General features: G+C 41.1%; 1 protein-coding gene across 1 annotated transcript in view; it reads left to right on the top strand.

The window, feature by feature from the left end:
* Lrrk2 (leucine rich repeat kinase 2) overlaps window positions 1-15,505 on the top strand; it is a 138,760-nt gene that overhangs the window by 57,787 nt on the left and 65,468 nt on the right. The window contains exons 22-28 of the mRNA XM_026782744.1: window positions 1,361-1,430; window positions 1,955-2,172; window positions 4,063-4,313; window positions 4,591-4,739; window positions 10,822-10,915; window positions 13,147-13,333; window positions 14,647-14,828. Coding sequence (XP_026638545.1) covers window positions 1,361-1,430; window positions 1,955-2,172; window positions 4,063-4,313; window positions 4,591-4,739; window positions 10,822-10,915; window positions 13,147-13,333; window positions 14,647-14,828 — 1,151 coding nt within the window. The remainder of the gene's footprint in view (window positions 1-1,360; window positions 1,431-1,954; window positions 2,173-4,062; window positions 4,314-4,590; window positions 4,740-10,821; window positions 10,916-13,146; window positions 13,334-14,646; window positions 14,829-15,505) is intronic.

Genomic DNA, 15,505 nt, shown 5'->3' with positions numbered 1-15,505 from the left:
GAGAGAGAGAGAGAGAGAGAGAGAGAGAGAGAGAGAGAGACTGAGTTTATTAGGGCTGCTTATAGGAGCCTGGGTAGGAAGTTCCTTACTGGAGCATGGACAACCTGTCAGTGGTTACACCACAAACTGAACTCACTCCCCTTCCTCTAGCACCATTCATTATCAGTCAGTAGTCTCTGGGGATGGGTGGAGCCTCATGAGCCCTTGCATGATGAAATGCTGGCAGGCCCAGTTTTGTGCATGTCTTGTGTGGTCGACCACAGCTCAGTGTGTTCATAAGTGCCATGGCTGCATCAGATCTCAACAGTGACCTTGGGAAAGAAGCTTGCCCATTCTCCAACTCATTTGTCCTTTCTGCCCCCTTCTAAAATGTTCCCTGAACCCTGGAGAGGTGATGCAGATACCTCTTTCAGGGCAGGGCAGTCCAGCATCTCCTTTTCTCAGCTCTTTGTTATAAGTCTCTATTAGTCACCACCTGCCGCAAAAAAGAAGCTCAACAGGTAAAGGGACTTGCTGTGCCCTCCTGCTGACAGCAACTCCTGGGGCTCATACAAGGTAAAAGGAAAGTGCCAACCCCACCCAGCTGTTTTCAGACCTCCACACACATGCCAGGGCATGTGAATCCCCAAGCCCACATATATCACACAAACTTAATAAAATAAAAAAGAAGGTTGACTAAAGAAAGCCAAGATATTTAGGGATATACAAATGTCTATTATTTATTACTATAAAATCAGTCATTTGAAATCCCCCTAAGTAATTTGGTCAGTGTATAATGTGAATGTATCATTATATTGTGATACCTGTGGTCTATTTGTTTCATCGTGCATGCATTTACTAATAATGTGCTAATTCAAAATAAACTAAAACAAGAATCAAGACTTTTGTTTAGTTTAGATATGAAGATAAATACAGTGAGTGATTGTAGGCAAATATGCTAAATTAGGTAATGGTGCTCATATTTGGCAGTTGTAATTATTACAAATAAGTTACAGCTTCTGCCTTTCAGTTTTCTGATTCTTGAACCTAAGGTCAAGGCCTGGTAACCCTTCAAGTGCCAGCACCAGAATGCCAAGTCTGGAGGGTCCCGAGTTCTAGGGCAATCTGGATCGCAGAGTATGACCCTTCTACAAGTACTTAAAAGAGAAGGGCAAGGGTCAATACAGAGGCCGTCTGCGCAGTAAAATTCAGTTTTCTCTTACTTTCATCTTTGAACTCTTTCCTTCCCTATTTCTTCCCCCAACCATTGTGAACTCCATCTAGTCTACTCACATTTCCTGGTTGCTTCTGTATAAAAATGTTCTGTTCTCACAACCAACAAAAATTATAGCAATTTTACTTGTCACTGTTTATTTAATAGGGTCCCATTTTGGATCATGAAGATTTACTGAGAAGAAAAAGAAAAATACTGTCTTCAGATGAGTGTCTCAGTAAGTATTGGGAAATCATCTCAGCTAAGTAGATATTTGGGGTAGAATCTGTTGCTTTGTTTAATTTGCTTTGATCATTTAAATTTTCTGGCTGTCTATTTGAACTTACACAACTTTCATATGTATTTACCTAATGATTACGGAGGCTGCAGAAAAATAAAATAGAATTCTGTCAGTCCAAAGATTTACATTTTATAACTAGTATCAGCCCACATCTTTTAGGAGTTTTCTGAAATGCAAGTTCTATTTCCTCAGGTCCCATTCCTCATTTTCTCCTGCAGGTCTTTGTTTTCCCAGCACCTGGTTAAATACTTCTGTCTGCTCTCCATCCTTGTCACTAGAGCACACACTTTAGCCTGGTCCTTTTACAGAGCCGCCTCCTGATGTGGAGAGGCATTCACTACAGCACAGACACCATGGTCTGGTTTTCTTACAGCGCCGCCTGCTGACATGAAGAGGTCCATTTTCACCAGGTGGAGTCACCCGTGTGTGCACATGTTCATCCTTTGTTTTTGTTAAAACAGGGCCATCGAAGCTTCAGCCTCACATGAGACATTCAGATAGTTCTTCTTCCCTGGCCTCTGAGAGAGAATACATCACATCCTTAGACCTTTCTGCCAACGAACTGAAAGATATTGATGCCCTGAGCCAGAAGTGCTGTCTCAGTGGCCACCTGGAGCATCTTACCAAGCTGGAACTTCACCAGAATGCACTCACTGGCTTCCCTCAGCAGCTGTGTGAGGTAGAGTCCCTTTGCCTTTTGAATCCCCGAGACCCTGCAGGGCACCGCGTGGCTATCCGATTTGCATGGATTAAGCGCACCTGTTTAAACAGATTTATAATAACCTCAGAGTACCTGAAATGAAATAGGAAAGATATTTTAAAAACTTCCTCTTGCCATGGTTTTACCAAGAGCAAGTTCGGATTTGAATTCTCTACTTCTCTCTCCCTATCTTCTATAGTCTGCCTCATAAGGGATATTTACTCCGTATTTATTGAACATCATGGAATGCATCACATAGGAAAAGAAATAAGGGATACTTTCAAAAAAATCTTTAAGAGGTTTACAAGGAATGAAACCGACATCACTGACCCATATAACAACCGGCACCACAGACTTATCACTCCATATCCATGTAGCTTCCATCTGTTACTGTAGAGCTAGATGTTTGTTTTATAAGGTTTCATTTAACGTACTTTTCATTGCTGGCATTTATATTCATATATATACACACACACACAGGTATTACTCCTGGGCATGGGGCATGGGAGAGTACATAATTTAAGATTACAGCTCTGTGCTGTAATAGGAAGCTGCGGGGCTGCGTCCCCAGCACCCCGGCAGCCTGGCTAGCTTATACCCCGAAATAATTACACGGACACTGTATTCTTTTAAACACTGCTTAGCCCATTTCTATCTAGCCTCTTCTCGGCTAACTCTTGCACCTGAACTAGCCCATTTCTAATCATCTGTGTAGCACCACTAGGTACCCTTACCGGGAAGATTCTAGCCTACGTCCATCCTGGGTCAGAGCTTCATTGAGAGCAGAGCTATCACGTCTACCCGGGAGAGGGGAGCATGGAGTCTCTGAGCTCACTTCCTCTTCCTCCCAGCATTCTGTTCTGTTTACTCCTCCCACCTATGTTTTAACCTATGAGGCCAAGCAGTTTCTTTATTACTTAACGAATGACCTTCCTCCATCAGCTCTGCTTTCGCTTAGCCTACAAAAGCTAGTTTCATGGGAAATCCTAGGCAAGTAAGAATGGTTGTTGTACTCTTCTCCTAAAGCAGTAGTTACCAAACCTGGGGGATCGTGACTTTTGGGCATCAGATGATCCTTTCACAAGGCTCAAATATGAGATAACCTGTATATCAGATATTTACATTGTGATTCTTAACAGCAGCAAAACTGCAGCTATGAAGTAGCCATGAAAATAATTTCATGGTTGGGGGTCACCTCAACACGAGGAACTGTATTAAAGGGTCACGGCATTAGAGAGGTTGAGAACCACTGTCTTAAAGGCAGGTTACACACAGATAGGCTGAACAGACAGTAGGATAGCAGTCTTCATTGTTAAGTAACCTCAAGGAGAATTATTAACTCTGTCCAGTAAAAGTTCCTTTCTCTTAGAATGTAAGCAATATTTTTATCATACTGTATTACCATGGTTAAGTCTATATAGGTTTGGGGCATCAATTACCCCATTATTGTGGGATTCACAAGGAATCTAAATAACCTTTCGGAAGTTGTTACACACTCTAATATAAATTGCCCCCGGGAGAGCCCATGTCTGATAGATTTAACCATGAGTGTTGGATACATCGCAGTAGCCTTGGCTTATCTTGCTTTTAACAGAAGTAATTTCTAAAAATAAGCTAAGTTGGGGCATCAACTTTATGTTTGTGAACTTGCTTTATACAATCACTTATGGAATTTTTAATGTTTTAACTCATGCTACAGCAGGGATGGTTGACCTAGTAAGTATACAGAAGCATTATATTGAGCATTGTGGTTTTATTTTTTAAAATCAAAATCTCCATTGGTTCTAGATGGCCATGGTATGAAAAAGGAGAAATGGTACCGAAGCTCTTTCTCACCTAGTTTGAAATACTGAAATTTTATCTTCCCAGACTCTGAAGTGCTTGACGCATTTGGATTTGCACAGCAACAAGTTCACATCCTTCCCCTCCTTCTTGTTGAAAATGGCATGCATCACCAACCTCGATGCCTCTCGAAATGACATTGGACCCACAGTAGTTTTAGACCCCTTGGTGAAGTGTCCCAGCCTCAAACACTTTAACCTGTCCTACAACCAGCTCTCTTCCATCCCAGAGAACCTTGCCCAAGTGCTGGAGAAACTGGAACAGCTCCTATTGGAAGGGTAAGAACTGCCTCATTAGGACAGCAAGCTTATATTCCACCGAACGTAGCATGGCTGAGAAAGCATGGAGATACTTCTATAGCAATGAATTTAAAGCAAACATGGCAAAAGGTGGAGGCCATTGTTAATTTAGGCAATTTTATCAGTTGGAATCTTCACGGTTAATTTTGAGGCATAAATGTGCCTTGAAACTGTACTTGGAGGGTGAATTGATTTTATACCTTTACACTATAAAAGCATTCAAATTTTAATCTTCAGTTTTGTGTTTTCCCACTAGAAACAAAATATCTGGGATTTGTTCTCCTTTGAGCCTGAAGGAATTGAAGATTTTAAATCTTAGTAAAAACCATATTCCATCCCTACCTGAAGACTTTCTTGAGGCTTGTCCAAAAGTGGAGACTTTTAGTGCCCAGATGAATTCTCTTGGTAAGTGTTGTGTGCTGACCGCACCCTTACCAGACCTTCCAGAAAGGGACATATTATGGGTGTTTGAAGATGTTACAGGCGGTATTTCAGTTAAAAGGTGCCACAGTTCAACAAACCAAGTTGGCAGGCTGATAATGAAATGAGCCATCAAGCCAGGGAAAGGCATGTGGAAGACAATAAAATCGATGCATATTTCAGCGAAGGAAGGTCACATTTGCTTGATTCCACTTACAAAACATTCTGGAGAAGGTAAAACCATGAGCGCCAGTCAAAAGAACCGTAGTTATTGTGGGCTGGCGAAGAGAAAGGGCGGGATAGGTGGTGATTAGATGACAGCAATGACGGACAGCTGCCATGTTTATCAATACACAGGAATGACCTTAAACTAAACTGTGAATGGTGACACTGCTCGTGTCAGTACCGGCCCCTTGCTGCAGCTGAACTAACACCGATTGACAGTTGGAGAAAAGGGGCGTGGGGAGGCCAGGTGGGGAACAGGAAGTGGATCGGCCCCACCCATATTTTCTGTAAAACTAAAGCTGTTGAAAACCTATACATACATGCATACATACACACACACACACATACACACATACACACCTACATACACACACACACATACACACACAAAGAATTATATAAATGTGACCTTCTGAATCTTGTTAGTGTTGCTTGTATATATGTATGTTTTTAGGACTGACTACTTGGTATTGGATACCTGGTTAAGAAGGACTAATCTCCATCTCTCAGCAGTTGTTAATTGCTTGTAGTTCTTCATATGTGGGTGGGGCCTTGTGGAATTTCTCTCCTCTGGGTTGGGATGGTAACTGGTTTTGGAATTGCTCAGGTCCTGCTCAGACAGCCATGTTGTTGAGATTTCATGGGCAGAGCCTCTCTGTGCCATATTCTGCAGCAGAGTTGCTGGGCCACTGGCTCTTAGTATCTTTCTGCCTCTGCTTCTGAGTTATTCTCTGAGCCTTAAGCGTAGGGCTGTGTTGTGGACGTCTCAGTGGGGGCTGCGTGGCCCATGACTGGTGCTTCATCTGTATTTTAACTACTTGTGGCTTTCTGTGATGCTACCTGTCTGATGCAAAAGGAATCTTCTTTGATGGGAGTTGAGAGCTACACTCATCTGTGGGCAGAAGGGTACGTATTTAGAGTGCAGTTAGGATTATGTTGGTTTAGGAAGATGGCAGTCGTAGGTTCTTCTCTGAAATCCATGATGCCACTACTCACAAGCATGTGACTTGGCTTACAGGACTAGGCTTGATTTTCCGTCTGTTGAACAGGCCTTAAGTCCAATTATACTGCTTATAGTTACTATCTGGATAGCAGTGCCATTGTTGAACCTTTAGAGATACCGTGTCATTTTTATCCATTGCGATTGGTAGGCATCACAGCTAGGTAGTGTTGTAATTTTAAAAATCCGGAATGAGAGAGAAAGATGCCATGAAACAGAGCTCACGTGGAAGGATTTTTTTTTTCTTAATTAAGGGACAGGGGATGGCAAAAGAGGGGAGAGGAGGGAAGAGACTGGCCTCTGAGGATAGGAGTGGCAGAAGCATAGAGAGAGGCAGAGAGGTAGAGGGGGATTTAGAGAGAGGTAGAGGGAGAAGCAGAGAAAGAGAGAGAGAGAGAGAGAGGGAGAGAGAGAAAGAAAAAAAGCGATGAGGGTGAGCAAGGCCCACCTTCTAAAAGGGAACATAGTGGATGCACAGAAGGTGCTCTTAGTGGCTGCAGCTGAGGCTCTATCCTGTCAGGACCCACAGGGCAGGCCAGTACAGATGCCTGAACACTAACAGGTCAGGCCGTACTATTATTCCTCCCTTGGCTGACTGTATTCCACCTTCTGTGGCCATGAAAGCTAGCTCTCAAGAAGGGTACTTCTGTGTCAAATCCAGCAAGAATCCTCTAAGTCCTGTTTCCAAAGCACTTGGTGTCTGCAGCAGCAGGAAGGCAGCAGTGACAGCCTTTATTGGCTTAGTGGCTCTTGGACTACCAAGACCGACAACTTGAGAGGTGTTTCTCACTCCTGCAGTTGGATAGTCTATGGCTTTTGAGGGAGGCGTTGTCATCTCGAGTGGCATTACTTCGTTTAAACATCTTCTCTCTCTCTATGCATATTGTTCAAGGTAATAGATACAGGCCTAATTCCTTCCTGTTACATGTAAATATCCTGCCTTCCATCGCTGAAGATGCTCTTTTCTCCAGTGTGAATTTTTGGCATTTTTGTTAAATATTAGATAGCAGTGGTTATGCACACATTTGGGTTTTCTATTTTGTTCTATTGAGTTATGGGTCCTTTTTTTGTGCCAGTACAATACAGTTTTTATTACTATAACTCTGACATATATTTCATCTAAAATGGTACCGCCCCTGCCTTTTCCCCATTGATTTGGCTATCTGGAGTCTTTTCTGGCTACATGCGAATGTTAGTTATTTAGTTTTTATTTTTCCTTTTCTGAAGAATGTTGCAGGGAACTTGATTGGGATTGCATTGAATCTGTAATTGCTTTTTGTAGAAGGGTCTTATAACACTATTAATTCTGCCAATCTATGAGCATAGGAAATCCTATTTTGTTATTTGGTGGCTGTTATGCCTAGATCCACGAAGTCCCCCAAAAAATAACAAAGAAACTGAGTCCCATATGTAAAAGCAAAGAGCCTTTATTTTATGCAAGTATGCAAACTCAGTCTCTCTGTATGTCCAACATATTGGAATAAACAGAGAGCTGCAAGCTCAGTTAGATTTGGATTTTTATAGTGGTAAAACTGAGGGCAAGGGATTTCTGAGGTTCAAGACCCCTGATTGGCTGACATTTGTCTCGGGGTGTCCTGGTAAGTGTGCTGGCAGATGATCCTATCTTCAAGGTTGGAACCTTAGGCCTTTTCTTTGGATGGTCTGTTCTTGGGTGGTGCTCCGAAAATCTCAGTTTGTGGTTCTTCCTGCAACCAGGTATTGCTTCAGGGTAAACCACTGAGACTCAGGCCTCCATTAAACTTATGGCTGAGTTCTACTCTGGCAGGTGATAATGGTTGGAAGCAAAGAACTTCCTTTAGGTGGTGTGTTTCTATTTAGCTTATCATGGCTGGCTCCTACATTTCCCCCTTCACAAGCCCTGATGACAGGACCAAATCATGGGTCCTGCCTCCCCGTGGTCTTAAGGAGGTATTATTGGGACCTAAGAATGACTTAAGTTAATAAGTCCATTAACTGACAACTCTGGACCTATTTTTCTGGTATATCAATGGGCACTATAGGTAGTTATCTTGTCCCCCATGCCAAGGAGTCCCCCCTTGTCTCAGCCTTTCAATCTATTCTGGGCAGGGAACATGGGATGACATGTTCCTTTCCACAACTACTACAAGCTGACATTGGGATGTTGTTATCAGTGGCCTAGCAGGTTGCAAGGTAGGGAGGGAATTTAGGCAATGGGGCACTCATCAGTCTTCATTGAAGGGACAGGGAGTGTTCATATCAGCTGAACTGGTCCACATCAGCTTTCATGAAGTTCAGGGCTCACCCATTCAGAACAGGTTGCAGTCAGCTGCTTAGATGTGTCTGTCAGCCAAGTGGAAGCCTACTGAGAAAAGTTTATACTAGGAACAGAAATTAAAATTTATGTACTTAAAGAAAAATCCATATTGTAGAAAAAGAACAGATAACGGGCATCTGTAAACAGAAGGAATAAACTCATGCCTTTGAGTCCTAGCAAATACTACAGATTTTGGTTAGAAGCATGTATATTTTTCTGCTGTCCAGAGAACCATGCATGGTTTGGACAGAGATTAGAAACACCTTTTAGTTTATATCTAAGAGGCAACTATAATAAATCTAAAATCTTGAGCTTGTGACCCAAACAGTAAGGAGTCAAGCTTATTAGAACTGTGCCATAGAGGGGGGAAGAAATAAGAAACATTTCCCATATCTTAACCTGTGTTTATGTCTTAAGTCTTTTCTTTTAGACCCTCAAAGCTTATGAACGTTTATATTCTCAGACCTTAAAACATTTTTTAGGAGAACTAGTAGCTTTAGAAGGAGCTAACAAGCTGGCTGTAGCTTTGTGGAAGGATCTGGATACCTTTTGCTGCTAAACTGACATTATAACTGCTCTAGCTATCAATACTATCAGAGATCCTAGAATGATAAATAAATTATATCTGAGTACAGACCAAGTAGTTTTTAAATCTATCAAAATTGATAGGTACCAGATTTCATAAACAGTTAGTCATACCCAGGTCTCCATAGCATTGGAGGCAGAAATATCAGGAACAGCAGTCTTATAGTCTTAGCCAGGCCCATAAGGTAAATATTTTTCCTCTGGAACAGGGACATGGAAAAGACTGACCTTATTTTGTCTAGGCAAAAGTGGTGTAGTCAATTCTCCAATATCCTGCTGTTTGTCCACAGTCTGGACCGGGTCCTGGCAGCAGGTGTTGCATTGGGGCATCTTGTCCAGTGGTCAGCAACATCATAATTCAGGTGGAGATATCATAGTGTCCCATATCTTCTTTGGAGACCTTGGGTCACTGCTAGGATCTTAGAGTCTCTGACTAATATAATAAGCATTTTAGTCATTATTTTAAATGCCATATTCTGCAGTTCTCTGAAGTATGAGGGCTGCCTAGGTATGTCTGATTAGATAAACTTCGTTTCTCATTACTTGTTTTAAGTTTGATTTTGAAAATATCTACAAGGAACTAAATAAGGCTTATTTCTGTAACTACTTATATCAGTACTTTAAAGATGACTGACTAACTTGTATTTCTAACAGTCTATAATAAGCTAGCAGCTTTTACAAGACTAGAAGTCCACACTCTGTAATGATTTTGCAGTAAAGCTAATAAAGAAACTGAATTAGCCATTCCGAGGGTAAACACAGAACAAGTTTATATCTAGTTGTTAATGCTGTCTCCTGGGAAGGCAAGGAACAGGTCCCAGGGTGAAATGGGAACAGAAGGGAGTCTAAGAGCTAGCATTGCCCTAGGGCAAACTGAGATTCAGGTCTATCTTCCTGTTGATCTATCAAACCCATCTTGGCAGGCTGTACTAAGTTGCCCTGGGAAAACTGCCCTGGGCCCTACATTTTTTTCCCCTTCACAAGTACCAATGACGGCACTCAATCATGGGTTCTGACTGTCCAGGGACTCAAGGGGGTGGTGATACTGGGACCTCAATACTATCAGTCAAACAGTATTGACCTGTACTCAAACAAAAGCCATTAGTCTGTGGATAAGAAGAAGCAAGATCATTAGGGGCCTGTTAGAGCTGAAAGTAAGGTGGCTAACAAAGGAGACCAGCTGAGCAAGTTTTCATCCAACTTCTGTGTGAGCATTTTGTTCTCTATCATTAACAAGGTCATTGAATCTCTAATTATCCCGGAGTGACTGACATAGAAACAACATTCTTTCCCCAGAAGAGGAGGTCCAAACATCTTAGTATCAATACAAAAACTTATGACTCAGCTTATCCAAATAGTTTAAACCCAGTGAAGTTAGCAAAGCCAAGGAGACTAAACATACATTTTTAAACCTGAACAGAGACCTTGAACAAGGAAATACATTTTAAACCATTAGAGTTTTTACAGTAGTAAAGGTGGGGGTGAGGGGTTTCTGAGGTTCAGGACGCCTGATTGACTGACATTTGTCTAGGGGTGTCCTGGTAAGTGTGCTGGCAGGTGATCCTATCTACAATGGTTGGAACATTAGGCATTTCCTTTGGATGGTCTGTTTTTGAGAGGTGCTTGGGTAATCTCAGTTCATGGTTCTTCCTGCAACCAGGTTATTGCTTCAGGATAAACTACTGAGACTCAGGCCTCCATTAAACTTCTGGCTAAGTCCTACTCTGGCAGGTGATAATGGTTGGAAGTAAAGAACTTCCTTTAGGTGGTGTGTTTTTATTTAACTTATAGTGGCTGGCTCCTACACGAGCCATACTTTTAGGAAGTAAGATTGTTTTACGCTTCATTGTAAAATGTGAGCAAACAAGTGGTATATTACTGGTTACTGCTCTTATTGAGTTTTCCAGAAATCTCGTTAAGATTGTAATGTAAATGTCAATTATCTTGTTTTCTTTCTTTAGCTGCGATGCCTGCCTTACCTTTTTCCATAACGAGTCTAAAATTATCTCAAAACAGCTTCATGTGCATTCCAGAAGCGATTCTCATTCTTCCACAGTGAGTTCATTGTTATTTCACTTCTAAAGCTGAGTGAATGGTTACATAACTTTTAGAAGCAAAGCAATGGTTTGACATGAGCATTTATAAACCCATTTTTACTTAACATTAGATATATCTCCTTAACTTTTACAGAAACTTATCATGTTTAATGTAGGGATAATCAGAATAATTAATTGCAGCATCTTATTTAGCTAAATAAGATGACATGGGCTGGATATTTGTCAGACGGATGTTGGTTTCTTTTCGGTTTTAGCTGCTCACATGGGGGTTATTTGTTGCCTGAACACTAGTAACCTTTTTCATTTGTTTCAATGACATTTTCTGTGAAGATTAGGAGAATATATATATAGTTCCCCATCTGGACAGGATGAGTGGCTGGGGTTTGAGGACTTTTTAAATTCATCAAAGACCCAAAGTTTAAACATTAACTCAGTTTCAAGTGTGTCATCATTTTAAGAACTATTTTATTCATGCATGTAAAACAATCATAGTTTATATGCACAGGTATGCATGTTATAGGCAAGTAAAAGCCACAGCCTAGTAACAGAGAATGTCAGGCAAACAAACCCATTAGCATAAACCTCTCTTTTCAAAACCCCTCTCCGGTTCTAATTGTGCCACGTGGACATTCTCTTTGGTCTTTCTCGTCATTTTATAAGGTGACTTCTGCCATCATGTCCATTTTATAATTTCGCTAGAGATGAAGTCTCTTCCCAAGGTCATAATTCATCTGTGTTGTTGAGCTCAACTTCAGATTTTCAATTCTTACATAGAGGCTTCTTTTAAACAAACACTGGGTCATGTTTTAAATGTGTTTCTGAAAACATGGTGGCAAATCATTTACCAGAAAACGTTTACCAGGAAACAAAGATTATTTCTTCACAGAGAACTAACACTCTAATCCAGCTTCTGATTTCATCAACACCATCCTCAGGCTCACGGCTCCAGCCTTGCTTCTGGTTTCACCAACACCATTTTCAGGCACACATCTCTTTTGTGCTTCTGTTTTAAATCTTCTTTGGTTTCACAAGTGGACACATAGTTGTCCAGGTAGAGTCCCGACTGTACTCAAAAAGACACTGCTTTGGGAAAACATAGCGACTCTTGGCTTGTCCTGAATACATTCCTGATTAGACTAGTAAAAGTAATCTCCATCACAGCTTCTACTCCTAGTTTTCATGGATTTTTCTGCCACAACCAAAACAGCACCTAGTACATTTTTAAGAATATAAACAGTGCTCTGTAGACCCAAACAGCACCTAGTACATTTTTAAGAATATAAACAGTGCTCTGTAGACCCAAACTCTAGTCAAGCAGATGCTGATGCTGTGTTAGCTGACGATTAATACATTAAGTTTCTAATACATCGAGGGAAAGGTATCAGTGTATGCATAAAAGCCTGCTCTATTTTCTTTCTGTCTTTATTCTCTCCACACACATGCGAGAGTGAGTGAGTATTAAGGTTTTCAGAAAACTTGAGAAGCACTGCTTGATGAGGGCAAGCAGGTCACATGGCAGGCTTACCCATGCTTTGTCCTCCCTCACTGAGACTAGAGCATATCCACAGCTCTAGTGATTAACTCCAGAACAGCCGCTGATAAAGTGAAAGCCATCCATGGAGGCCTAGTGGGGGCTGCGCAATCATGAACCCTGTAGAGGAGGCAGCATCTCAATGACCACTTGCATATTTGTTCGTCATAATTTCTCATGCTCCGTGAGAATTTATGAAACACTGTTTTTTTTTCCCCTCATTTTGAGAGAGATGCTCTATTGTCCAAAGGGAAACTGGACCTCAAATTTTCTTTCTTTAAAAAAAATTTTACTTAATGTATGTAAGCTGTAAATATGGGATAGCACATGATGCTTTGATGCATGACTATCAAGGGTTAATATATATGTCACTGCAAGCAGTTTTTTTTTTCTTTTTGGTGAAAGACCCCAAACACCCTTTCTTACAATCATAGTGCCACCATATTTTCATCACAATAGACAGAGTGACCAATTTTGCTTCTAATCATCCTTATTCACTCCCACCTCCACTCTAGAGGAAAATGCCTTTTCTTTTAAGTGCTGTATGAACACACAAGCTCAAGTTCATGTTTATATGTAAGTGGCGTCGCTTTAAAAATTACGTCTAATTCTCAGTCTGGTAAAATTCCCGGTGACGTTCCTTTGTGTCCTATGAAAATTCCCACTTTGCTTTCAATAGAACATCATGTCCTCCACAGCTTGCGGTCCTTGGACATGAGCCACAACAGCATTGAGCATCTGCCGGGGCCTGCACACTGGACATCTCTGAACTTAAGGGAACTCTTCTTTAGCCATAATCAGATCACCATCTTGGACCTGAGTGAAAAGCCACACGTGTGGTCAAGATTAGAGAAACTGCATCTCTCTCATAATAAACTGAAAGAGGTGAGAGGTCATCTTTGCTTTAAATCATCAGATACTCGGGAAGAGATTTCAGCTGGTGTTGCCACAACTCCTTTCAAATCTGTTGGCATTTCTCGCTTTGGAAACGAAATGTGCTCCTCCGCTGTGCTAAGTGGGCGTAGTGAAAGCTCAGTTCCCAACAAACAAATCCCGAATCCTCTTGTTTTATATTTTAAAGAATTGTTACCTATGAGTGTGCATATCTAATTTTGAATGTGTGGCGCTGTAAGAGCGTCACCATCTGTGACCTCTGACCTTTCCCAGAGCCTGGCTGACCCTATGTCCTATCTTCACGGGATGACAACAGGCCTGTGTTTCCCCTCTTTCTTTCCTCCATGTTTAGATCTCATCAGTCTTCCTCTGCAGCAACCCTCACCTAAATGAGTCAGCATCGTTTTATTTACACATGGAAGGAAAATATTTTCTTGTCAAGTTCAAGCTGTTGACCAATTTAAAAGATACCAAAGGTTTGACGATCTGATGTTCAGGATTGCTGGATATTTTTTAAAACCTATACTTTTTTTCTATTAAATGAATGTTTTCTATTCTAAGTATACTATAGTTAGCTTAAAACCTTGTAATAGTAGTCTTAGAATTATAATCCTTACCTAGCATACACAAGACTCAATGCCTCCAACTGAAAAAAAAATTAATTAGAACAGAAAATTAAACTACTTTATTAGATTGGCACCTAAAGTGTAAGTATTTGGTATTTCTGGTTTACTCAAGACCATAGGCACTGTGAGAGAATGGAATGAGCCACAAATAACAGTTTTGAATAAATATAAATGACTCATTTCTTTTTTTCAAAATTGGATTGATGAGGTTTATTGCTAAGAGAGATTTAGTTTTTAAAGCTATAAATAGGACCAGCTAGGTGGTTGAGTAGGTGGTAGCTGCCGTAACTGATAACCCGAGGTTCCTCCCGGGTCTCATGTGGTGAATGGAGGAAACCAGCTTCTGCAAGTTACACACAAACACACAAACACACGTTTATGTGTGCACACACAAGCATACATATACTTGTACACACACACACCAAATAAAATTTATATTATGATAAAGTGGTAAATAACTCACATACCTGGGGTAAGTTCTTTATTTTTGCTTGTCTTTAAAGCATCAGTACTGTAAACTAAGGGCAAGATTTGGGGAGAATATTTAACTTTGTGTTAAGATTGTGCAAGGTGCCTGTGGGATCTAAGAGCCTTTCTTGTTCACTATTGTCTTGTGTCTTGGCCATCCACACTGATTCCCTCCTACCAACAGGTTTTACCCTTTTCTGTTTCATTAAGATTCCTCCTGAAATTGGCTGTCTTGAAAACCTGACATCTCTTGATGTCAGTTACAACGTGGAACTGAGGTCCTTTCCGAATGAAATGGGGAAATTAAGCAAAATATGGGATCTTCCTTTGGATGGACTGCATCTGAATTTTGACTTTAAGCACATAGGATGCAAAGCCAAAGACATCATAAGGTCAGGCGACTTTATTCCCTGTGCTCTTTGTCAAATATATTTCACCTTTCCCCCTGAGATTTTGATGACTGTCCAGATACACTTTAAGGGCAATGAATAGTACTATGTAACATGTGTGTTCCATGTGCTTTTCATTTAATGCATGAGTTTCTATGCAGTCACTGCAAAAGTTTATGTAGTTCCTAGTATCCAGGGAATGGTGAGAGAAGGTGTTCTCTTCCTCATCACCCAGAGGTGGAAGTCAGGTGTTTCCTTGCATCATGCTCCACCCTTGGTCACTTATCAACCTTTGATCATGCTTCACTTGATTTGCTGAGGCAGGTCTCTTCTGAGCCTGGATCGAGCCAGCTTTCCCTGGAGGTCTCCTGTCTTTGTCTCCCTGAGAGACAGATTGCAGGCAGGCTGCCACAGCTAGCTTGACTTTGGAGTGGGTACTGGATTCCTGAACTCTGGTCCTCACAGATACTTATCCACTGAACATCTTCACAATCCCTGATATTTCCTTTTGATCATATTATCGGGGGGGGGCATCCAGATGCCTGCTGTTGGCATAAATTAGTCAGTATTCCTTAAAGTTTTATTATGACACAGTTTGGTTTCTAATTTTAAAAATGGCCATAGATTTGAAGAGAGCAAGGAAGGATGCCCGGGAGAGTTTAGAAAAGGAAAGGAGAAAT

This window comes from Microtus ochrogaster, chromosome 15 (genome assembly GCF_000317375.1).
Source record: "Microtus ochrogaster isolate Prairie Vole_2 chromosome 15, MicOch1.0, whole genome shotgun sequence".
NCBI lineage: Eukaryota > Metazoa > Chordata > Mammalia > Rodentia > Cricetidae > Microtus > Microtus ochrogaster.
This window is presented reverse-complemented; position numbering and strand designations above follow the sequence as displayed.